At 59.5% G+C, this 25129-nt stretch overlaps 2 protein-coding genes across 13 annotated transcripts in view; both read left to right on the top strand.

Moving 5' to 3' along the window:
• LOC121164348 (collagen alpha-1(I) chain-like) overlaps positions 1 to 13739 on the top strand; it is a 47045-nt gene extending 33306 nt beyond the window's left edge. Inside the window, exons 4-10 of the mRNA XM_040992478.1 lie at positions 6101 to 6384; positions 7030 to 7243; positions 8044 to 8228; positions 9470 to 9628; positions 10017 to 10119; positions 11695 to 11942; positions 13265 to 13739. Of these exons, the coding sequence (XP_040848412.1) occupies positions 6101 to 6384; positions 7030 to 7243; positions 8044 to 8228; positions 9470 to 9628; positions 10017 to 10119; positions 11695 to 11942; positions 13265 to 13739 (1668 nt within the window). The remainder of the gene's footprint in view (positions 1 to 6100; positions 6385 to 7029; positions 7244 to 8043; positions 8229 to 9469; positions 9629 to 10016; positions 10120 to 11694; positions 11943 to 13264) is intronic.
• A 472-nt stretch (positions 13740 to 14211) lies between these two features.
• EBF3 (EBF transcription factor 3) overlaps positions 14212 to 25129 on the top strand; it is a 114296-nt gene continuing 103378 nt past the window's right edge. For 8 of the 12 annotated variants that reach the window (XM_040991724.1, XM_040991732.1, XM_040991734.1 and 5 more), the window contains exons 1-6: positions 14698 to 14831; positions 14922 to 15078; positions 15357 to 15420; positions 16083 to 16138; positions 18982 to 19055; positions 20503 to 20571. In XM_040991724.1, the coding sequence (XP_040847658.1) occupies positions 14698 to 14831; positions 14922 to 15078; positions 15357 to 15420; positions 16083 to 16138; positions 18982 to 19055; positions 20503 to 20571 (554 nt within the window). Of the gene's footprint in view, positions 14832 to 14921; positions 15079 to 15356; positions 15421 to 16082; positions 16139 to 18981; positions 19056 to 20502; positions 20572 to 25129 lie in introns of all 12 variants that reach the window. The other 4 variants (XM_040991733.1, XM_040991730.1, XM_040991725.1 and 1 more) reach the window with 3 other exon arrangements.

Below are 25129 nucleotides of genomic sequence, written 5' to 3' on the forward strand. Positions count from 1 at the left end.
TCTTGCTGGATATAAATTCTGAACAACCTGCCCTGCCCCTCCTTCCATATTAGCAGCACTTAGCTCCAGCTTGCTCCCGGTGCTGCGGCCTGGGAGATTATCACTGAAGTCACGTCGGCCTGCCTTCAGCTCGCAGGACTGATTCCGACGTCCCTTGGTGTAGGGTTCTTTGCCGTTATTCTGGTGGGGGTTTTCTTAGTTTCTGGAATTTGTAGGTTTCTGTATTTTACCAAATTGGGAGCTTTCAGTCGCTGTGTCTCCTCAGTCACGATGTGTCTTATTCCTCCACAGCAGAGTGACACAGGGAAGGACACCTCAGCACTGCGTCTCTGCAGCTCCGGGAGCCTGGGGCTCCATCCAGGTTTCTCGTACGGATGGAGTGACCCAGGCACACCAGCAGCGAGTCGCATGGAAAGTGCAGCATCTGGGGCCCGGCGCGGTGGCGCAGTGGTTAAAGTCCTCACCTTGCATGCCCGGGATCCCATATGGGCGCCGGTTCTATCCCGGCAGCCCTGCTTCCCTTCCAGCTCCCTGCCTGTGGCCCGGGAAAGCAGTCGAGGACGGCCCAAAGCTTTGGGACCCTGCACCCTCGTGGGAGACCCGGAAGAGGCTCCTGGCTTCGGATCGGCATAGTATCGGCCCGTTGCGCTCACTTGGGGAGTGAATCATCGGACGGAAGATCTTCCTCTCTGTCTATCCGCCTTTCCAATAAAAATAAGTCTTAAAAAAAAAAAAAAGAAAAAGAAAGTGCAGCATCTGGGATGTAACCCAGCGCCCCGGCGTGGCTGCTGGCATGACAGGTGGCGGCTTGACCCGCCACTCCAGGGCCTGGACCCAGTCATGCTTGTGAGGACCTTTTCAACGCGGCCCTCACGCTCTTCCTCCCGGAACCCCAACAGCAGGCTGCTAAGAAATCGTGCTCAAGGCTGCTGGCCTCTCTTCGCGCCTCTCCCCGCCGAGGCTGCTCATCTCGTCTGCCTTGCCTGTGGCATCCAGGACTTCGCAATGTCGTCAGTGCTAAGTTCCCACAAGTGTGCAGGTCTGGTCTTCTGCTGCTGCTTTTTAAAACTCTGAGCTCACAACGCAGCCCAATCAGGGGAAAGCACTTACACACATTTGGAAAGGCGGGATGGAACTGCCGCACAGTGTCAGTGGCCTGGGTGTGGTCCCTCTTCTGTAATTCCTGAGCTGTGTATTCTAAGCAGGTGTCATTTAGCCTTCACATGGAGCACAGCTCTCCTGAGCATTTTAGCAGGTTCCACAGAGAGCCAGACAAGACAGGAGTCCAGGCCCCCTCCTGTCACCGAGGGTCCCCCAACGGCACAGACCACACACCAAGGTTGCAAGACAGAAGTCTCTGGCTCAAGGAGTGCTTAAGACTGGACATGTCAGCTTGGTGTGAGCCAGTTGCTGGAAGTGTTTCCCACGCATCAGGGGCTAACAGCACAGACCGTGTGCATGCACGCCCAGTAGAGTAGGTGGGGTTCCCACACTTGGTGACCCAGCGTGGGGCTCTGCTGCTCCCCAGGCGTGGCCTTGGGCACCTCTGCTTCCAGGGAGAGGGACAGGCACCATCTTGCATACCCCCAGAGGACAAGCCGTCACAGTGAGAAGTCACCATCTAGCCAGGGCACAGGGAGACACAGTGGGCCAGAACTGAAAGGCAGAATTGGAGTGTGGGAAGACTCAAGACTTCCCGAAGGGCCAGGATCCCCCTCTGCAGGAGAAGCAATGCTTTCCAGGCCACCCAGTGAGCGCCTGTGGCAGGTGCATCCACTTCCGGATGGATGCTGGCCTGCCAGGGAAGGGAGCCTTCTCCTCCTGGGACCAGCACACTTGGTTCCTGGCTTGCTATGGAAGCCAGCCTGGCCAACGGGCATGCTCTCTCTGGAACTCTGACGATGAGCTCGTATTGCCGTCACATGTTGTGCGTGGGAGGCAGTCAACATGAACAGGACACTCAGTGCCTACCTGGTCCACTCTCCATCAGCAGCAGGACAGAGGGTGGATTTGTTGCTGTGACCACTGCCCCTCCATCCCTTCCCCATGCTCAGCTCCCCCACGGGGCTGCAGCACACTGAAGTTGGGTAGTCTTCCCAAAGCTGGGATGACAAATTCAATTGCCTCACCAAGTGCGGCTGAGCCCATGACGCTGTGCCTGGCTCTGTGCTGACAGCCAAGGGTCAGGTGAGACACACCCTGTCCACACCAGTGTCACGGGGCTCCCAGGCACGCACCTGGGCTCTGAAACACCTATATGAGGCTCTGTCTTCCTGGGTGGGGTTGCTGACGCAGCTCTGCCAAGTTTCTGAGGTGGCCCCCCTCCCATTGGGTCTGTGCCTATAGCCTGGCACATGTCGTTGCTGGCACCCAGTTGCCACTTTGTCCCATAGATAAAACACTTGCTGGTTGGGGGTGACGTTCCAGGCACATTGTTCATCATGGAAAAAAAGAAGTAAAAGTTGGGGCCTGCATTGCAGGGCAGCAAGTTAAGCCCATGCCTATGGGCTCTGCTTCAAAACCTGGCCATTCCACTTCTTCTCCTTAAAAAAAAATTCAAAGAGAAGGAGATATAGAGAGAAAGACCTTCCAGCCACTGGTTCACTTCCCAAGCCAGAGCTGAGCTGATCTGAAGCCAGGACCAGGAGCTTCTCCTGGGTCTCCCACGCAGGTGCAGGGTCCCAAGGCCTTGGGCCATCCTCCACTGCTTTCCCAGGCCACAAGCAGGGAGTTGGATGGGAAGTGTAGCAGCCAGGACTAGAACCAGCACCTATATGGGATCCTGGCACACACAAGGTGAAGATTTAGCCACTGAGCCATTGTGCCAGGCAAATTGCTCCACTTCTGATCCGGCTCCCTGCTTGTGGCCTGGGAAAGCAGCTGAGGATGGCTCAGGTGTTTGGGAACCTCCACCCACACAGGAGTCCTAGGAGGGGCTCCAGGCTCCTGGCTCTGGGCTGGCACAGCCTTAGGCATTGTGACCATTTGGGGGAATGGACCAATAGATGGACAATTCTCTCTCTCACTTTGAGTTTCAAATAAATAAAACTGGAATCTTGGGAAAAAAGAGATCTATGAAGTTAACATGGAAACCGGCTTGAATATCAACATCCATGGATGTGTTTTGGGTACTGCAGTGGTCGGGGGATTTGAACATGGGTTCCTTGTGCATGAAGGGCCTGGGACTTGGCCAGTCAGCCTACTCCGGGCTCTCCCAGCGCAGGCAGCACACAGCAGTCTCCTTTGGCTCACGTGCCTCAGGATGACCTGTGTGCACACGGCCCGGCTGTAAGTGCCTGAGCGCAGGCACCTGGGGTGTGGGGTGGGGAGGGCAGAGGGGCACAGACAGAAGAGACATAGAGAGGGCTGGCATGCTGAGTTCTGAGGCCTCCAGGCTGTTACCTATGGACTCTGCTGGCCACCCAGCTCCTCCTTCTGTAGCTCACTACTGGAGTCCAGCTCCAGCTGGGTTCGGAACTCGCGAAGGGTGCGTGGATGAGGCACAAAGAGGAAAGAAAGACGGACCACTAGGACTTCATGATCATAATGGACAACGCGGGCAAGCTGTGTGCTTCCTTTATACAGAAACAGTCAAACTCTGGCTCAGACTGTTTACGTCATGGTCAAGTGGGTGTTTCTAAGGATAATTCTGCCATTTGTTTTACCTAAAAACAATAGAAGTTCCTGCTACAATTCTTACCCTACAACTCAATCTTGTGTCACAAAGAAAAGGGGAACCTAAAGAATGAGGAAAGAGGGGCCTGGTGGCGTGGCCTAGCGGCTAAAGTTCTCGCCTTGAACGCCCCAGGATCCCATATGGGCGCCGGTTCTATTCCCGGCGGCCCTGCTTCCCATCCAGCTCCCTGCTTGTGGCCTGGGAAAGCAGTCGAGGACGGCCCAAAGCTTTGGGACCCTGCACCCGCATGGGAGACCCGGAAGAAATTCCTGGATCCTGACTTCGGATCGGCACAGCATCGGCTGTTGTGCTCACTTGGGGAGTGAATCATCGGACGGAAGATCTGTCTCTCCTCCTCTCTGTATATCTGACTTTGTAATAAAAATGAATAAATCTTAAAAAAAAAAAAAGAAAGAGGAAAGAATGAAAGCCTAAATATAGGCCCCTTGATTAGCATAAGGTCAATGGGGACAGCCAATACAGTAGGAATAATAGAAGGCCCTTTTGCAAGACGTTATTATTGACATTAACCTCCAAGCTCACATTGAGTCAAAGGCCAGCCTCACAGCAGCAAACAATGCCTGGATGGATTAGAGTTCTTCCGCAGGGTGGTCCGGTGTCCATGCACAGGGAGGTGGAGCTGCATTCAGGTGGTTGTAGAGACATCCGCCGGCCCTGCCAAACAACGGGAAGTTCCCTGCGGCCCTGCCTGCAATGGAACAATACTCTTCACACCTTCGTGTCCCCCACATCCACTGCACGGACCCCAAAGCTCACACCAGCAGAGTTCCCACTAGAACAAAGCCAATTGCCCAGGGCAAGGCCATGGGGAGGGGTCCAGCGCTGTGGCCTCAGAGGGGCAAGCGGGAAAGAGCAAATGGGGGCTCCTGCAGATGCCTCTGGAGAAGCAGCGGGGGAGCTGTGCATCCACAGGGGCAGGGAGGGAGCCCTGGCCAAGGCAGATGAAACCAGCAAAGGTGGCTCCTGGGGCCCCCTCCCTGACTCGGCCTCCCCAGCACCATATGGCTGACTCAGGGCTGTGCCTGGCTGAGACGAGGAGCCTGGAGCTTCTTCTAGGTCTCCAAGGCGGGCACAAGGGACCAGGCATTAGAGCTGTCCTCTGCTGCTTTGGCAGGCCTGTGCCAAGTAGCTTGGCACGTTCCTAAGAACGTGGCAATCACACGTCCCTGAATTTGAGTTTGGGTCAGTCTTTGTGTCTGGCCCGTAACATGCAAGGCATGTTGGCGGTTATCAAAACTGTGGGTAACTTCTTATCTTACTATCATTTATTACTTCAATGGCTTCATACTGGCTCCCAGGGCTTAGAGCAGTAGCCTAGTGGCTGTAGTCCTCGCCTTGCGTGTGCTGGGATCCCATGTGGGTGCCAGTGTGTGTCCCAGCTGCTCCACCGTGTGGGAAAGCAGTGGGGAATGGCCCACGTTCCCATGTGGGAGACCTCAAGAAGCTCCTGGCTCCTGGCTTCAGATCGGCTCAGCTCCACCTGGGAAGTGAACCAGTGGATGGAAGAATTTTCCTTCTCTGTAAAATTTTTCCAATCTTTCCAATAAAAGCACATAAATGTTAAACATAAAAAAGTCCCAAGTGAAGATGATACAGAAGTGTGTTGACTTAGTTCTTTCCTGCACGGAGTGATCTCGCACTGCTGGCTGGCATTCTCGCAGTGTTTTTGGACTAAACACACGACCAAAAATAACTTCCGCTGCCAGAAAGATTGCACGAGTCGCACATTCTCCTGCTTCCATCATAAAAGGTTGAAACCAAAGTGCAAAGTAAACCCAGGAGCCAGAAACGGACTGGGAATGCTGGGGGCGGGGCACGGGGTGAGGCTCCCCGCGCCCTGGCAGTGTGCCCAGCACAGGAGGCAGCATTCCCCAGCTGCCAGGGCCGGCCAGCGAAGGCTTGGGCGTGGAGGGCTCTGGGGTCCAGGCAGGGGTCTCCCAAGTGCCACACGGCAAGTGGCACACTCACTGGGAAGCAGCACCGGGCATAAGGCCGGGCTCGCCCACACCTGCAGGACCTGAGTGTGTGGCTGGTGGTCAGCGGCAGGATAGCAGGTGCCATCGTGCTCATGGCTGGGCACTGGTGCGCCCGAGCCACAGCTGAGGCCGCCTCCAGTGGAGCGAGCCCGGGACGGGCCAGACCCTCCACTGGGCAGTCCACTGCAGGCCCCCGGCCCTTGGCCCTGCATTTCACCCTGGTCACCAGGGCCTTGGGAGAGGACTGCTCAACCTGTGTGCGCAAGGCAAACCTCTTACCGAAAAGGCCCGGGGCCTGAGCTGTCCAGTGGGACCGGACGTGTCCGTGGGAGTGCGCCCACGTCAGTCCCGGCAGAGCTGTGTCCACCACCTACACGCCCCGGGCCCAGTGCGCGTCAGAGGGGACCCGTGGGTCCTCCCCGCCTAGGGGTCCCGCAAGTGGCCCGGCGCCGGCCCCGGGGCTGCAGCTGCGCCCGCCTCGAGCACGCTGCGGGCACCCGGCGCCCCGCTGCCCGCGCGCCCCCCGCCCGCCTTGCCGCTGCCCGCGGTGGAAGGCGGCGCGCGCCTGCGCACTGGCGCGCTCGCGGCCCCGAGGGCTCTCCCGGGAGGCGGGAACGTGCGAAGGCGCGGGGCCGCACACCCTCCCGCCCGCCGCCGGCGCCGCACACCTCGCGCCCCGGGCGCCCCGGGCCGCCGGCCGCAGGGACGCAGGTAAGCTTGCGGGGGTGGGGAGGGGGCGGTGCGACCCCGTCGGGTCCCTCCCTGCCACCCCGGGTCCCGGGCGGCCGCGGACGCCGGCAAAGTTGAACTTGGAGCGTTGTGGGCGCGGGGCGCGATCTCCCCAGCCCTTCCCGGTGCGTCCTGGGCTGGACTCGGGGCGCGGGTCCCCGGGGCCTGGGCGGCGCTCGGGCCTGGCCCCCTCGTGAACTTTTGCGCCGCGACCCCCGCCCCGCCCCCCGGCTCCGGTGGTGCGGGGGAGGTGCGGGTGGAGATGCTGGCTCTGGGGCGGGGCGGGCGGATAACTGATGGTCCCGGGGCTTCTCCAGCCCCCACCCCCCCACACACGTGAGACCCTCGGAGGGAGGCCAGGAAAGGTCGACTCGCCGAGGTGCCTGGACTAGAACGCAGGAAGCAATTAAAACTCCTCCTTTCGGATTAACAACCCCAAATTGATCGATGTGCCAGGAATACCATTGATTTATGAAAGGTGCTTATTTCTCTGGTATGGGGAATTTTATGTTCTCCAGGTGAAACCGAGTTCACCCAGCTCCAGCCCAGATTGATGTTTTAATAAAAATAAATAAAGGGGAAAGCTCGCCCGGTCTGCGGGGACATCAAGTCTCAACCCGCGGTTAGACTAACAAATCAAAACTGCGTCGTCTTGGTGCTGCGGGTCCCCGGCCTTGCGCCTACAAGTCGCAGCCGGGAGGACACCCTGGTTCCCAAAGTTTGCGCCGCGCGCCTCCGAGTTGGCCGAGCGGCGGCCGGGGTCTCCGACGCCCAGCGTGGCGGGGAGCGTCGCGTGACCGTGGCCAGGCGGCGGCCAGCGAGCGGGAGCCGCGCGACGCCCGTAGATGGCGCCCTGGCCCCACGCTAGGCTCGGGAGCCGCGGCTGGGCCGGCGGCGCGCGGACGGGGGCGCGGGCGCCAGGCGCGCGGCTCACGGGGCCACGACGGCCCGGCGCGGGCCGCCCCAACGGCGCCGATTGCTGCCGTGGGAGCCCGGGCGGCCGCGTGGGCGCGAGTGCGTGCGCGCGTGGATTGGAGGGAGGGGAGGAGGCGCTCTGCGAGTCCCCAGCGTTCCAGGAAAGCGAACCGACTGACTCCCCGTGGGACACCCCTTCCCGGGCCCGCTGCCCCTGGGCCCCGGGGCAGTGGGCGCTGCTGCAGACGGGCGCGCGTCCCTGCGGGGCAGGGGCCAGCACGTACGAGTGGGTGCGGTGGATGGTGGTCCAAGCTCAAAGCTGCCATCGAATACCGCGAGTACCCCGGGGGCGGGGGGCCTCCCCGACGGCCGAAGGCTGCCCCCGCCCCGCCGCGATGCCCCCGCCTGAGCCGGCCCCGCCGCTGCTCTTTGCAATGTAAATTTCAGCGGGACAAATTGCTTATTAATAGTCTAGAAGAGAAACTGCTTTCTTTCTTTTTTCTTTTTCTGTTTTTATTTCTGCATGGCCCCCAGCTATGCCCTGGGCAGCTTTGCCGCCCAGCACTTTCCTCTTCATTTCAATATCCTAAAGAAAATGCAAATTTCCACAGTGTGGCCTTTTAAAAAGTTAAATTAGCAACAGCTTTAAGTGACTCCGTTAGTATGGAAACGTACTCATGTTTAATGTGGGAATAGCTGCCTTTGAACACATCTCTTTCTGGTCAGCACGTTCTGCCGACCCTCCGAACCGGGGAAGAATCAGGCCGCCCGAGGCGCGCGCCCGCCCTCGGTGCCGTCCTACCGCGGCGCGCCGCCGGCGGGGTCCGCGTGCAGGAGTCCCTCGGAAACCGCGCGGATGTGGGCCACGGGGTCAGTGCGCGCGAGGGCACCGGGGCTGGGCGCGCTGCTGCGTGAGCGCGGCGTGCGCTCCGCTCCGCTCGCCTCGTCGTGGGGACTCCCAAAGCCGAGCGTGTTCCCCTGGGGGGTCGGGTCGGGGTGCGGGAGAGAGACCCGGCCCGGCTGCCCGCATCCACCACCGCCCTCCTGTGCCCCAGGACGGCGGCGCGTGTGCCCCGTTAGGGCGTGGGAGGAACCGCGGACCCGTAGGCTTTGGTCCGTCGAGGCGCGTGGCTGCCTGTGTCCTCACCTCTTCTCCCGGGTCCCTCTGCTCACTTGGGCGTGGCGCTCGCCTCCAGGTGCGGGTGCCCAGCGCGTGACTCTGGTTGCCCGCCTCCCTGCTTGCGCGCGCCGGCGGCGCAGCTCTCCGCCCCGTCCAGGAAAGAGTTAAGATTTATGGCCTCTTGGAGCGGACTTGATCAGATGTAATCTGCATTTTTTAAGTACTGCGTAATAAAAAGTGAGAAGTTTTGAGACACCTTTCTTGATTATACCTTTGGCGATACTTTAGGTTTTACATTTAATTTGCATTTTGTTCTTAGCGAATATTGAAGTCTTGAGTGGAGGATTGAATTTTATTAGGACATCTGGACTGACAATATCAAATCAGACACCAGTGTCCCAAAGCATGCTAAAATTTCAGAGTTAATTAGAACGCAGTGTGTTTAATTAAAGCCAATTATAATATTTGAAATTATCTGATCGATCCGTGTTTGTACGGTGTGGGTCTGTTTAGGTGTTGATTGGCGCACTTTGCGCGCCGTTCGATCGGGAAACTTCTCTGGGGGAAAGTTTGCTTTATAAACTGGTGGGGGCGGGCGGCCGCGAGGCAAATCTGGGTCCCAGGCGCTGGCGGGGGCGCCTTCTCCCTGCCAGCCTTGGGGCGGTTCTGACCGCAGCCCGGAAAACCCGCCGTCGTTGCTAAAGCGCCGGGCCTTTGTGGGTCCACGGGACCGCTCCTCGCAGCTGCTGTCTTCCCAACTCGGTGGCTCCTCCAGAGCCGGTTCTGTTGCGAGGCGACCTTGGAGGTGGCCAAGGTGCGTTGGGGGAAGGCCACGCTCTTGCGTGCGTGATTGGGGATTCCTGCTGTGGTTAGGAGGCCCCGGGGCTGACTCAGAACCGTGGGGTCAGCGAAAGTGAGCGAAGGAGCCAGGACAAAGTAAGGGGTTGGAAACGCCAATGGAAGGGGTTCTCTGCCAGTTCCTGACGCTGCGGGTCGTCGATGCGTGGCCTGGCGTTGCCGCGGGTGTTTCAGAGTGGTCATTGCCGAGGACGAGCTCCGGGATGCGGCTGCGGTTCCTCGCGGGGCCCCGCGCCGGGAGCGCAGGTTTCTCGGCAGCGCGGGCGCGTGCGGGCGCTCGCCGCCCGGGCCGCGTGTCGGATGCCCTGCTCCGCCCGATTTCTACAGGCGCACGTGGGTGCCAATTAGGGCTGCAGCGTGTGGAGCGGTTTCTGCGCACCCTGGGGTTTGGGGTTCCGAGAGGCCTAGGTGCGTCCGACGCGGGGCCCAGCGGCGGGCCAGGACTGGAACCCTGGCAGCCACCTGCCCCGGGCGGGGTTGGGGGCGGGCTGGGCTGTCGGCGGCGCCGCGGCACTCCACTCTGCCCACCCCAGGAGGCGCTGTTTGTCAAATTTGGTCGCCTTGGCAGGCGGCGCGCCTGCCTGGTTTCACTTGGAGAATTGAGCTTTCTTCCGTAGTGGGCGGTGGGGCTGGAGGAGCCTTCGAGGCGCAGAGTAAACATGGGGGAGGGGTGTGGAGTAGTGGGAGTGTGAAAGACTTCAGCTGTTCGCTTTCTACCCAGACCCCCAAACCGGACCTTGCCACCTACGCACGGCGCGGAGGAGTCCTCGGGGTACCCCGTGTGCCAGGGCGACATGCTCCCAGTTGTTCGCCTCCGAGGGCAGGCGGGGCGCAGGGCCTGACTTGGGCTCTGTTGCCCGATGCTCCCAAGGGCCCAGCGGGCTTGTGTCTCCGTGGAGAGAGCGAACGCGAGCTCTCTGGCCAGGGAGACCCAGTCCAGCAGGGCTCAGCTCCGGCTTGGTGAGCTGCTTAACAGGTTGGGGCGTCCCGGGCCCGCGGTGCAGGACAGATGTTGGGGCCCGGGCGGCCAGGCAGAGCGTGCTAGTGCGTGGCGGTTCCACCTGATCCGGCACCTCAGAGGCAATCCTGGACGCAGTACATCTTTCCCAACCCTCTGGCCTCCTTCCCGCCCAGACGGACTGAGGGTCAGGCTGGCTCTGCCTGTTCGAGTTCTTTCTTCTAGCAGACCTGTGCTTCGCGCTTAGCAGAGACCCACCCGGGGCTTTGGGGAACGGTTGGTGGCCCAGCGGCCTGCCCTGGCGGCGCGTGACCTCCGGCGTGGAGGACGTGGGATGCTTCTGCAGCTTGGCTCAGGCGGCAGGGACGGGCACCTTTGGCCTCGGGGGCCTGGGCTCTTGCCCTTTCCGGGGGTCCAAGTGACATAACCAGGCTGTGGCCTTGGGCTGTCTGAGGCCTGCACCTGGCCCAGCCTGTGCGCCTCCCCCCCCTCCCCGCGCCCCCGCGCTCCCTAAGTGGCTCCGCCTGCAGCCGCTCCGTGCCCGGCTTCTCAGGGCCGGATGTGTAATTTATGACTTTTTGAAAAGATGGTAGGGAGATCGGCGGGCGGGACGCAAGCAAGAAGGGTGTCAGGGATGCGGGGTCAGCGCCAGTGCGATTGCAGGATCCCCTTGGTTGAATAGGGGCGACTGGGAGGCGGGCACTAGCCCAGCCACCCCTTTCCAGGCCTTGCTGGGCGCAGCAGCGAAGGACAAGACAGGGAGAGGTGTGAAGGACAAACTCCCTTGTGGCGCGCACCCAGGAGACAGCCCTTCGTCTCCCTCTCCTCCTTCCCGCCCCGTGGCAGGCAGGACGTGGGGCACCAGGTACTCGGTGGCTGGGCCGGGAGGCAGGGGTGGGCCTGGGTGCAGGCCCTGAGTCGGCGGCCAGGCTTGGCGAGGTGCTGCTCAGGTCAGCCTCGCCGGCTCAGCCTAGCGTCCAGCGCGCCGCTCCCCGGGCGGGGAGCCAGGGGCTGCGAGCGCTGTCTCTTTAAGGTCACGGCTTGCTCCGGCACGACGTGGGGAGGACAGCTGGGCACTGGCCATCTGACTGACTTCGGCTTGACATCTGGGAGCCCACTGGTGTGTGGCACGCGAAGCGCTTGATGCCGCTATTTAAATGCAAATGTGAGGGGGCTCATTGAAGCCTCTCCCCGTAAATCCGCACAAAAGGAAGACTTCCCACCCTCCGAGGAGGAGGCGGTGGCGGCGACCGCGCGAGGGCCACCCGTGCAAATCGCGTTGGGCGCTGGGCCCTGAGCGCTCGCCGCCGCCGGGGGGATCCCCGGTGAAGGTCAGGCGCCGCCCGGCCCCTGGGAGCGCTCCGGGCGTGGGGGCGACCCCGCCGGCCGCCCTGGGCCCGCACAACTTCCCAAGTACCGGCCTGCTCCCCTTCTGATGCAGGTTCCTGGGTACCAGGCGCCTGGCGTCCCCCTGGAGAGGGCGAGGGGCGGAGACTCGGCTCCCGAGGGAACCGGCGGCGCGCGGGGACGCCCTGGCAGCAGCCCGCAGGACGCCCGCGGAGGGGCCCGCAGCCACCGCCTGGGCGCTCCCTGGCCAGCGCTGCCCTCCGCCGCTCGCAGCCAAGCTGGGAGGGTGGGGGCGGCCCTCCCGGGCCCCTCCGCGGAGGCCGAGGTGGAGACGCTGCCCGGGTGCCTAGTCCTGGTGCCCACAGCTCGGAGGCAGCAGTGGAGTGACAAAAAAGATAAAGTTGGTGAATGATAAAGACCGTATTTTCCACGCTTTGGGTGCGGGACCAGATGATGTAGAAAATGAGCTGAAATGGATTCAGCCTCCGAGCCTGTTGTGAGAGCAGCTGATTCCCCCATTTCGGGCCAGATGGCTGCTGAACACAGATTTGCATTCATTTTCGCTTAATATCGTCCAAAATAGTGGGGCAGCTGCATTTGTTGTCAAAAAGGTTTAAAACCCCTTTTCTTTCTGGGGCAGGATCGTTACCTTATGCGATGGGCTGACAGAACTTTTTTTTTTCCCTCTTTAGTCAACAGTATCAGATTTAGAAGGATTTGTTTTTTAAACCTCCTAATTTGGTAATCAGATTTAAATCGCCCTGGCGCGTGTAATCTGAATTAAAGATACTGTAAATGATTTTAAGCGCGATACTTTTTCCTTTGCGCAAGAAAGGGCACCTCCGGCGCGGGCAGGGCGTTTTAGCGAGCACGCCACAAAGGAAGCATTGTTTGGCGTTTCCAACTTCATCTTTCCCTAAAAGACACTTTGCATACCCTGACAATAAGGCTCCCCGGCCGCGCGTCCTGCGCGAGCCCCGGAAGCAGCTCCGCGGCGCAGACAAAGCATCCCGACCCCGCCCTCCGCGGTGGCCAACTTTACCGGCCTGGGCCCGGGGCGGAGGGACAGCCTGGCCTCCTCCACCAGGGTCCGCCGATTCGGGAGACGGGGATTCTCTTTCAATTTATCGTCGATAGTTTCCATACACTTTGATTTAACGTTATTAACATTCTATACAGTGGCATCTTTAATATGTGGCGATCGCTTCCGAAGACTGATCTCATTACCCTCAAATAGTCATAAAGTATGATTTTATTATACTTACGTATTTAATTAGACGGCCGGCACCGTAATGGATTTGGAGATGGGACTGGCGCAACAGCTTTGCTAATTCACTTATCTTTGGCAATACTCATTAACCCTCAACACCAGCAGAATAGATTGCTGCCCAACACGTCTTTTTTTTTTCCCTCCACCTCTTCCAAGAGGCGTGGGGGGTGCCCACACAACGTGCGTCGTACTTCGATCTCCCCGATTAATTAAAATATTAACGTACACACGCTGTCAATTCACACAAAAAAGTCGCGGCACCCAGAGCCTGCGGGAGACCCCGCCGGGCCACACACTCGCTCCCCGGAAGCACTTTATTTTGCTTTTTGCTCTGACAACAGCGGGGAAGTGCCCCGGACAGCCACCCCCACCCCCGTCCCGGCTCCGGTCGCAGGGCCGTCCTCGGGGCGGGCCGCGCTCCGGTGGCCACAGCGCGCTGGGCCGCCCTGCCCGGGCGCTCGCTAGCGCGGGGCCGTCCTCTGGATTCCTCGAAGCTAGGTCGGGCAGGCGCGCGCCGCGAGGCCGGGCGGCACGGAGGGCAGCGCCCCAGCGCCCGTGGCGCCCGCTCGGCCACCGGAGCGCTCGGCGAGGCGGGAGGCACGGCCAGCGGCCCCAGGTCTCCGGCGGGGCCGCGTGCGCTTCCCGTCGGCCGGGAGAGGCCGGAGCCGCCTTTGTCACTCGCCACGCCTCCGGACGGGCCGCGGACCCGGGGCTCCTGCGGCCGCTGGGGCAGCAGGGTGCGCCGGCTGGAACGCGCGTCCGACGGGCACGCCTGGCTCCGGCGCTGGAAGCGCGGGGCGCGCGGCGGGGCTCGGACCCGGGCAGGCGGGGCGCGCGGCAGCCCGAGCTCTGCCTCCAGCCCCGGCTGAGCCGCGCCGCCCCTCCCCCGGACCCGCGCCCTCTCCCCGCGGCCCCACCTGCCCCTCGCGCTCCTCCCCCCGGGACGCCCCCGGGCAGCTGTGGCGCGCTCGGACAACTTGGGGCGCACTCCCGCCCCTCCCGCTCAGACTGTGTGGCGAGTTTGTGTTGCTGTTTTTTTTTTTTTTTTCCCCGGGAGCGTGAGCGGCCGCGCCGCGGAGTGCGCCGGCCGGGTTTGTTCCTGCTCGGGATCTGTTTGGGCGAGGAGGAACTCGGGCGGCCGCGGAGCCGGGCCGGGGGCGGCGGGGCTCGCGGGGCTCGCGGGGCTCGGGCCGGCTCGCGGCGCCGTCAGGCAGTCAGTCGACGAGCGCGGCGGCGGCGGCGAGGGGCGCGGCGAGGGGCGGCCGCTCCCATATAAGGCGCAGGCGCCGCCCCCCGACGTCACCCTCTGACAGCGCGGCTCCCGGGGGCTTCGAGTTTTGGCTCCCGGGAAAGGGTCCATTCCTCGGGGAGAGAGGGCTGAGTTTTGTGCGCCTCCGTCCGCTGCGCGCGCCGCTCCGGGCCCCGCCGCGCCCCGCCTGCGCCCGGGACTGCGCCGCGCCGCTCACTGCCCCGTTTATTTGTCTTTGGAGCAGGCGGGCCGCGCCAGAAGCGGGCGATCCCGCAGTGTCCTGCAGCCGCCGCCGCCGCCTCGGCTAGGATGACACCGCGTTGAGCGCGCCCGCAGACGACGAGCGCCGCCGCCGCCACCGCGTCCGCCGAAGCGCCGCCGCCGCAGCCGCCCGCGCGCCCCCGGCCGCTGCCGTGCGCCGCGCCCGCCCGGCACGGGCCGAAGCCGGCGGCGGGGCCGGACCGCAGGCGCCGAGCAGGGCCGGGGCGGCCAGGGCTGCCGCCGGCCGCCGAGCCCCGAGCGCCGCCGCTCGCCCCAGCGCTTTCGGCCGGGAGCCGCGGCCGCCGCCAGCAGTGTTCATGTTTGGGATTCAGGAGAATATTCCGCGCGGGGGGACGACCATGAAGGAGGAGCCGCTGGGCAGCGGCATGAACCCGGTGCGCTCCTGGATGCACACGGCGGGCGTGGTGGACGCCAACACGGCCGCCCAGAGGTACGTAGCGGCCGCCCCCGCGCGCCCCGGGCCCCGCGCCTCCCCGCCGCGCCGCCTCACCGCGCCCGCCGGCCCTCTCTCCTCCCGCAGCGGCGTGGGGCTGGCGCGGGCGCACTTCGAGAAGCAGCCGCCCTCCAACCTCCGGAAATCCAATTTCTTCCACTTCGTGCTGGCGCTCTACGACAGGCAAGGGCAGCCGGTGGAGATCGAGCGGACGGCTTTTGTGGACTTTGTGGAGAAAGAGAAAGTAAGTGCCGGCGTGCGGGCGCGCCCTCCCTCTTTGGAGAAGTGGGGAGGCAGGCGGGGCCGCGCGCGCGGGGCCTGGCGGTGCCCCCCTCGGCGGCGGGGCCGCCTCTGTCCGGGGACCCCGGCGCCGTCGCCACGCGCGGCCGCCGCTCGCCGCCCCGCGCCCGGCTTCCAGCCGCCGAGGGAACCCGGCGGCGCCGCGGGCTGCCGCGCGCCGGGGCGAGGGCCTCGGGGCCTCGGCCGCGCCGCTCAGCGCCCCTGGCCGCGGTTCCTTTTCAGGAGCCGAACAACGAGAAGACCAACAACGGCATCCACTACAAACTGCAGCTGCTGTACAGCAACGGTGAGTGGCCGCCGCGGCGCGGGGAGGACGCGGAGATCCCGGGGCGCGGGCGGCACGCAGGGACACGGCACCTCTTCCCGTGGCATCGGAGGAAAACAGAACATAAACGATCGATACGTCGATGCCACTTCACATGATTAACTGGTGGGGCTGCAAGTACAAAGTGGGAAGGGGGTCGATACGGGCTCCAGTGCAACGCCGCTGCTAGGCGACTTCTTCCAATTTGGCAAATTAATGTTAATTATGGGGCCGGGGGGCAGCTCCGCAAGCCGGGCAGAACTTACTCCCCGGCGCTCCAGCTCGAGTTTCCTTCGTTTTTAAATCCTCGAGAGACATTCGAGAGAGTTCAGATTCCCACTCAGGTTCCACTTGATGCTTTTTGTTTTCTAAAAATAAGTGACCACATGTGCCCGCCCGGCTCAGCCGCCAGGCCAGCCTGCTCCCAGGCGCGATGCCTTGCAGCCTTGCACCTCGCAAGGCGAACCCTGAGAGGCTCTGCGGTTCTTGATTAAAGGAAGGGGGGGTGCGAGGAAGAAGAAATCAGGCCGCGATTGGGGGGGGTGGCTTTCTGGCTCTGGGCCGGAGCTTGCCGCCCCCCCCCCCCCCAGTGCCGTTCAGACCTGGAGGAGGACTTCTCTCTGTTGGTTTTTTTTTCTCCGCAGGAGTCAGAACAGAGCAGGATCTGTACGTCCGCCTCATAGATTCCATGACCAAACAGGTGAGAAAGTTGGTGCCTGTGCGGTGGCCTCCTTGGGCTTGGTCCTGGGTTCAGGGGCCAGGGCCTGACAAGGGCATCCCACACGTATTTGTTCCCCACTTAGCTTCCTTGACGTGCTAATGAGAATTCCATATTTATTGGAATAAATGAAGCAATTGGTGCAGGAGTTGGTGCTGTCAGCAGGATAGGGCATAGCTGCTTTATTAAATGGCTTGTGATTGGAATCAAATTCTGTCTTCATTAATTACGGTAATTAATATTTGACAGAGTTTTCAGGATGGTCCTCCCTGGTTTATTTTTAAGCGTGTCTCTGCTTGCAATCCTCATAGATTGTCCCCTGTCCCCCCCCCCAAAAAAAACAGGCAGCCAAGTCCCTGGGTTGGTTCTTTTTTTTTTTCTTTCTCCTTTCCACCGCTGTGGTCCCCAGAATGGGAGACATTTATTTGGATTTAAAAGTTAAATGTGTTGGGGTGAAAAGTCAGCTTGTTTCACCCTAGCCCATCTTCACCTCTCCCCCCACTCCATCTCCATAATTCAGACTTCCCAGCTCCAGGGTCGCCCCCGTCGGTCCACTGCCTGCCCCGCCTCCCACCCGCTGTCATACCTTGTAAATAACATAATTACAAGCGGTGCCTTATTAAATTATTTAACCTGTCTTGGCTAACTTTTGCGGTGGTAACCACTGGTTATCAGGGAGGCGGTGAGGAGAAGGGGGCGCCTGCCGGCCCCCGGCTTTGCTGGCCTCCAGCTGCTGCTTTTGTGCGGGGGTGCTTCTGGTGGTGGTGGTGGTTTTAGGGATTTTTCCCCCCTCCCATTTCTATTTATTTTCTATTTTCTTAAGAATCAAGTGGCTGGGATGGGGGGGCGGTTCCCATTCCTAAATGAAACCCACCTGGCACGCATGGACTTGGAATGTGCTGCCGAGCGGGACTGGGGTTTGGAAGTGAAAGTGGCTGCTTCTGGCTGGCGCTGCCTGGGGTCTCGGGCCTGCCTGGGGTTTATTTGCCTTTCCAAAAAGTTTGCCCCCCTCTGGGCAGCCAGGGTGTTGGTTTTAAAGCCTACAGCCGGAGGAACCCTGCTTTTCTGCAGGCGTAAAATAGACGGGACAGGTAAAGCTGGGTCTGACAAAGCCGGAGGCAGTGTGTGCCCCTGGCTGCTGGGGAGCCGCCCGAGCCGGGCTTGCTGGCTGGCCGGCCAGGCGCTTTGATTTCCTTTGTGTATCAGGGCTAAATGTTTTCGGAAATCTGTTGTCTAATTAAGAGGTGTATGCAGACAGCGCTGCGTCTCTGTGCTGTTGCACAGGGAGGGAGGAGGCGCGGTCAAGCACACTTTCATTGTCCGTGTAGCTTTGTGCTTTTGCGGTATGAACAGGCCTGGAAATAAAGGCATTTAATCTCGGCTCACTGACGGGGACCGAGAAGGGGTGGGGGAAGGAAAGAAATCGCCCAGTAACTGATCAAAGACTCAATGGCGCTGAACCGGCAGTTTATGGATTTCTGTTTGTGCTACAAAATAAAAAATAAATCACATATAAATGCGGGGCTCTGGCCGAGGACAGGCGCGCGCACAAGTGCGGTGCCGCCGGTTTGCGGTGGCACGGGTCCGCGGGTCGGCTGCGGAAGCGCAGGGTGGGAGAGGGACTTGCGGGGAGCAGTCCCGCTTCCCCGGAGGACAGCCCTCGGCGGCCTCTAGACGGGGCTTTGTTGCCTGCAAGCGGGGAAAACGTGTCCGGAGCGCCCGGGGGAGAGTGGAAGTAATTTCCAGATCCTTTCCAGGGGGCGGGAACTGCAGCCAGAGCCACCCGCCTCTTTTCGTGGCATTTTCTGCCTGGGAACTGGCAGCTCCCGCCCCTCCCCCAGTGCGGTTCCCCCTCCCTTCTATTTCTGAGCGGCCGCTGGCGGAGGCCCGGCCCCCAGAACCGGCTCGGGTTCCCGGCGGCGGAGCCGGGCTGAGCGCCGCCGAGGGCGCACCTAGGGCTTCGCACCATCTGGCGGAGCCTCTGCTCAAAACCCAGCCGAGCGTGTGCGCCGACGCTGCCTTTTTACCCGAGAAAAATCATTGTTAGCAGTTTCAAAATAAACACCAGATTGGCTATTAGCACTCTCTTTCCAAATATCATCCGGCGCGGAACACGTGGCCGCGCGGACCGGGTCGCCCCGGGGCCGGGACTCCTGCGGGGAGCCCTCCACGCCCTGGCCCACGCGGCCACGTGTGGCTGCTGCGCCAGGTCCCCCCGATCGTGCGTGGTCGCGCGGGGCGTGCGGGGCCCGCCGTGACGCCGTGGTTGAAAACGCGTGCCAGGGACTTGGCCGAGCGGGGGAGCGCGCAGGCAGGGCTGGAGAGGCCCTTGGCTGGACCCAAACTTGGACCACGCGCGCCCCCGAGGTCCAGCCCCGCTTGGGAAGTCGCAGCGCGTTCTCATCTGCTTCCTGTACCGTGTGGATTGGAAGTCGGTGTGTCCACAGTGCCCCGAGGACGCGGCCTGCCGGTGGCTGCTGCCTTCAGGGCGGCCGAGGGGGCCGCGGTGGGGGGCTCCCTGCGCCGGGGCCTCGGTTCCTCTGGCCCTGCCCTGCCCGCCCGGCGCTCCCCGCCGCCCCGGGGTTTCGGGTGCAGCCCCACGGCGGAGGCGGAGGCGCGCGGAGGAGGAGGGCGAGACCGCTGCTGTCTTGCCCGGCTCCGGAGTGACCGGGTCGGGAGAATGGCCTGGTGTTCCGGATGCTTTCCCCCTCCGGCCGCACACCTGCTGCCCGCGCGGCGAGGAGTGGGTGAAGAGATGATTTGGCGCCAAATCCGCGGGCACCGCATAACCCTGGCCTCCGCTTCCCTCTGCCCCCACCGCGCAGGCCATCGTGTACGAGGGCCAGGACAAGAACCCGGAGATGTGCCGCGTGTTGCTGACCCACGAGATCATGTGCAGGTGAGCAGGGGCGGGGGGTGGGGCGCGGGCGCCAGTTTCTGCAGAGGCCGCGGCGGCCAGGCGCCGGCGGAGGGCATCGATTGAAACGCAACCGGGCGGCTGAGCCGCAGCCGGGACTCCTGCTCCGCTGCGCCGGGCCGGGCGGGTTCAGCTGGCCGCGGGTGTGGTCAGAACCGGACCGCGGGGCCGGGGGACGCGCGCGAGTCTCGGCGCGGGCGGAGTCAGGGACCAGCGCCACGGCTGGCTCCCACCCCGAGATAGACAATTGCCTGTTATTGATAAAGAGGAAACGCTTTTGTACTTGTTACAGAGCCCGCGCGAGTGAGAATTGGATAGTGATTCCGTCAGTTAACCTCTCCCCGCGAGCGGCGGTGCGTCCTGCTCTGTGTTGTTAGATAGCGTGCCTGCCCCGGAGCTCTGTCACAGGAGCAATTTCCCACCTGATATTTTTTTTCTAACGACCGCAAGAGTCTCAGCCCTACACGGCAAATAAAAATGCACCATTGACTTTGTATGTGTGGCATGTGAAATGTAGTTGCAAGGCAGCCCGAGGAGCCGCAGCGGCCCGCCCAGCTACAGTAGCAGGCCGCGTACTCTGAGGGGCATACTCTGCCTGGCTATGCGTCTGTCTCCGCGAAATGCCATTTCTGAGCGGACATATTGTTACAGCAGTAATATACAAAAGCTGACTTTTTCTCATATCAGGTAATAAATATAAATTACAACCAATAAAGTGGAATTTCTTTATTATCCACTTCTGCATGTACTGCAATTAACATGGAAAGCGCACAGATGTGATTTAAGCTCTAAGTGGAGGACTGTAGACTTTCTTTAATCACTTTAGCTGTCAGCTTTAAAAGGCTTTATATACTTTGCCTACCATATGGTGTTAATTTAACTAATTTAGACATGTAACCATTATACAAGTATGCTTTTTTAAAATGCAAGAAGCATAACATTTTTGTTTCATTTCTGCTTTAATTAAAGTTTCAATAACAGAGTTAAGGTAGGCTTAAAGGAAGGGACAACAGAAGTTTGTGATCGATGGACGCCTGCTTTCACGCTTATAATTAATAAACGCCCCAAAGAAATATTGGTTGAAGGTGGCGTCTTGCATCTTTTCCAGAAATAACAGCTTGACAATTAGAGGTAAACACAGGCTGAGGCTGTGCGAGTTATTCCCCAGCCGCCTGCCTCCCCGGCTCCTCGCTCATTGCAGAGACAGACAGCGACAAGGCACGTCCCAACTTCTGCAGGGCTGGGGTTACCGTCCTGGTGCCCTCTGCCCGGCCGTGGTGCAGTTGCAAGTCGCAGCTGCTGCCTGCAGAGCCCTGCAGTTGCTTGCTGGGTTGCTCCCACCTCATTAGAATTAAAAGCAGAACAAGCAGGTACAAGTTGGGCACAAACGGATGCACTGTGTCTGCTGAAACCCTGTTTGTTCCCGCAGCCGGTGCTGTGACAAGAAAAGTTGTGGCAACAGGAACGAGACCCCCTCAGACCCCGTGATCATCGACAGGTAAGGAGGACCTCCTTGTTTTCCAAAGCGGAGCTGCCGCGCTGCAGGAGCCCCTGGCTGGCGGTTTGCACTTGCACGCCGCCGTTTGCAGGCTGGTGTGGAGCCGCACTTGTGCGCGGCACCATTTGTTGTCCACGTATGCCCCTGTGCACAGGTGGGCTGACTTGGCAACCTGGAGGCTGGCTCTGTGGGGATTCAGTAATTGCTTGCGAGTTGTCTGGGGAAGCACTGGTCTCCCTGCGAGGAGCGCTTTATGCCTAGAGAGCTCTGGCTTTCAACCCAGAGATGTGTCAGGAAATGCTCTCTGCTAATTTGTTAACAAGTATTTCATTCTTTGCGTTATTATTATTATTTTTTTCTAATCTCCGCTGGTAGTTGAAGTTGAAACTTGGGTGGTGTTACTGTTGTAATTGTTGCCCAGTAGTAGAATGAATTTAATCTGCTCTCAATTAGTTGTGAAATGTTTCCTAATTTTTTTTCCAATTGTGGCTGTCGTTGTATGTCAAGTAGCAAATATGTAACTAACAAAGCAAAGTTGTCGTAATTGAAACTAATTACACATGCTGGTTGCGGTTCCGGCATAGGTCTCCCTGACTAGAGGGCTGTATGCGTTCTTTCCACTGGCCTCGGCTCTTCTGACCCAGGCCATCCTGCTTGAGCAGTGTCACCACAGGGCCAGCCATCGGTCCTGACAGGGCTAATGTGCCTCTTGGCTGTTGGTTTAGTTGCAGAAACTGCAGCGAGGCCCCTCTCCCAAGCGCACCAGGCTTGGTGGTGACAGGAGTGGAGGGGGAGGAGGAGGAGGGAGTCTTTCTCCCCAACAATGGCAAGCGGCGGAAGGCCCAGTGACTGGGGATTTTGAAGTTGGTGCCAGTCAGTGGTTAGACCCGCACATACGACACCAGATTCGTGAAGCAGAGGTTAGACTGTTTGGGAGAGGAGTTGAATTTCAGCAGCTTTCATTACAAAGTTATCTTTTGATCATGAACTTCCCTGTCCAGTGTCTGAAAAATTAAAGCCGGAAAAACTCCCTGAGTTAAGCCTGAAGAAATATGTGCCACCGATGGAGAGCAGTGCTAATGTTTGAGTAGCTGGAATAGCTGTTTGCTTAGTGGAGAATGTACGGTATCTGACAGAAGGGGCGACTCTCTTATTAGTAATCAAATAGGGTTGACCAGTTGTGGCCGTCACTCAGGCACTGGAGAGCAAGTCCAACACTTTGTGGAGCTCCAACCACAAGAAATCGATGTAAATCATATTTGTGTTTGGTGGTGTGGCTATGGAAATCACAGCCTTGAATTGTTATCACAGAATTCATTGTATGTGTTTATGTTTGATGGTTGGAAGTGGCTGAGCAGCTATTGGAATCCCGCGAGTGGGAGAGCGTGGAAAAGGCAGATTGTGTCACGCGTGTCGAGCGCGTGGTGTTGGTGAATCTCAGAAGACGACTTGGGGTTTGAAATTGCGAGATTTTTAGCATTCCTTCCTAATGAAGTAGCCGTGTTGGATCGACTCACATTTTGGGTGCTGTCTTCCCTGAATCACTTTGGGCTTATGCTTGCTGAGTACCGAGCTAGCAAGTAACTTCTGATAGTCGGTTTTTAATCACAGGGGGTGGGGGTGGCGGGGGTTTGTTCCCTCCAGTTGTGCAGAGATCTGTTCTTTAGTTCTTGTCTGGGTCACTGTTGCCTTGCATTTGGTTAATTAAACTATGTGCTGGGACCATGCAGACCTCTGGCCGAGGAGAAGCGTGTGACCATTTGATATTCTAGAAGCTTGAGGGGAGGGGACAATGTGAAAACATTTGGTTAATGGGTTTACCATGTTTATTTGAATAAGGAGGGTTGAGGCTCCATTTGTGCTTGGTAGAAATGCTTTGGAGGTCTTAATTATTGATGAAAAATCTGCTCTGATTCTAAATTCAAAGAGATGGACGATTTTATAGGGATTTTAATCACCTTTCCATGTTAGGGATTTTAAGGTAAGAATAGTTGCATGTAATGACAAACACGACGTATGGTTTTAGAATGCTTACGAGAGCTGTCACTTACAACGCCAAAATAACTATTAGCATTTTGTAGCTTGCTGTAAAGCCCTGTGGAATGATGGCAGTATTGGTTCTGGCTCCAGCTTAAGGCGCATTTGTAAAAGGGGAAGAAAGTACAGGCAGGAGTGCTTGCCAGGGCCCGTAGTGCCAAGCAGGGGCAGGGAAGCACAGAGGAGGGACTGCCCTTGCAAGGGATGCACACGTGGCCAGCGGAGATGTGTTTCGGTTTCATATCGGCAGGCCCTTCTGGGGCGCGTGGGTTCCCCCAACAGTGAGCGTCTGGCAGGCTGGCGAGGCGGTACAGGGGTCGGTGCTGGTGGTGGCGCGCCTCGGTTAGTTGGCGTAAGAAAGAATGATGTGCCTTGAGCTTTCTGCTCCTGTGGCCTCGGATGCATTTAGCAGGTTCTGACCAGATAAGGCCTATTTGTCCTGAGGATATAAACCAATAATTCCAGCCCGAATTGAGATCAATGGGCCCACGTTGCTTCTCACCCACACGGCGCGGCCCCACGCCTGGATGCGGCACGGGCACGGGAGCTCCTTGCTGTCATTGCAGAGACACGGTGCCTTGTGTCAATCAATTACACAGTGCAGGTTGCTGCAGAAGCATTCATACTTAGGAGTGGCATGGGTGACGCCTCAGTTAGCAAAAGGGGACGAAGTGAAGGTGGCACCCAGAACAGAGCCCTTTTAATTCAGTGGGTAGGCCTTCTACGCTTTCTGATAAAACATTGCCAGGAATACAGGTTTGTTTTTTTTAAATAGCTCCTCAGATGGAATTCTGCCACTGTGTGTCCGCAATAACGGAACAGCTTAGGAAGTCAGGTAGGAAGTCTGGCCAGGGAGTAGACAGCACAGCAGACTGTCAGACATGGCCTGTGGAGGCCAAGAGCAGGTGAAGGGAAGCTGCCCTGATGGGGGTAGAGAACGTGTGCACACACATGAACATGGCCCTGCGCACACATGAACATGGCCCTGTGCACACATGAACGTGGCCATGCACACACATGTACGTGGCCATACACACATGAACATGGCCATGCACACACACGAACGTGGTCATGCACACACATGAATGTGGCCCAGCACACACATGCACATGGCTCAGCACACACATGCACACGGCCCTGCACACACATGCACACGGCCATGCACACACACATGAACATGGCTCAGCACACACATACACACGGCCATGCACACACACATGCACATGGCTCAGCGCAGACATGCACATGGCTCAGCACACACATGCACACAACCCTGCACACACATGCACACAGCCACGCACACACATGCACATGGTTCAGCACACACATACACACGGCCCAGCACACACATGCACACGGCCCAGCACACACATGCACATGGCCCTACACACATGCACATGGTCCTGCACACACGTGCACATGGCCCTGCACACACATACACATGGCCCTGCACACACATACACACAGCCATGTACACACATGCACATGGTTCAGCACACACATACACACGGCCCAGCACACACATGCACATGGCCCTACACACACATGCACATGGCCCTGCACACACGTGCACATGGCCCTGCACACACATACACATGGCCCTGCACACACATACACACAGCCATGCACACACATGCACATGGCTCAGCACACACATGCACACGGCCCTGCACACACATGCACATGGCTCAGCACACACACACACGGCCCAGCACACACATGCACACGGCCCTGCACACACATACACACAGCCATGCACACACATGCACACGGCCCAGCACACACATGCAGAGCATGGGAGTATCATTTTCCTCATGGAATAATGTTTTCTGGGAAAACACTAAAGCAGCTGGTCTTCGTTAGGGACACCATTGTCCACATCTCCCAGCTAGGAGCAGATAAATCTCTCCTGTTTCAGCGTGCATTCCAAGGGCTGCGAGTGATTACAGCATGTCGGCGGAGCCGCTGAACCAGACCCACGCATTGGCTCACTTTGCTTGCCTGTGCCGTGCCAGTCTGCTTCCCAAGAAGCAGCATCCTGTTGCCTTGCCCCGTGTGCCCGGCCTGTGAGGACTGACCGCTGCCACCTGGGGTGGAGTGGGGGGCGGTGGGCGGCTGCTGGGGCACAGACGCAGGGGCTGGGTGTGCGGGGTGGGCAGCACGCGGGTGCCTGGAGCAGCTCGGCGGGGCGGTTCCAGATGGCACCGTCTCCTGCGTCCTGCTTGCTGGCGTCTCTGCGGCAGGCAGTGCCCCCTCCCCAGTAAATCTGGCACCAGTCTATAGAGTTTGGGGGACTTATCATTCCAAGTCTGTCCTACTTTCCTGTCTGGAAGCCAGACATCTGTTTATCCCATTTTCCTTCATACAGAGTTTGGAATAGCTTTAGTTTTTGTTTTTTTTTTTCTTCCTTTTCTTTGGTGGGGGGAGTGGAGGGAAGGTGGTGTGTGTGTGTGAAGTTTTGTCATATTGAACAGCTGTTAGAAAATTTCAACCCTGTGGGTTCTGAAATACTTTTGAGCTG

This window comes from Ochotona curzoniae, unplaced genomic scaffold (genome assembly GCF_017591425.1).
Source record: "Ochotona curzoniae isolate NIBS_2020 unplaced genomic scaffold, NIBS_Ocur_1.0 contig_66, whole genome shotgun sequence".
Lineage (NCBI taxonomy): Eukaryota > Metazoa > Chordata > Mammalia > Lagomorpha > Ochotonidae > Ochotona > Ochotona curzoniae.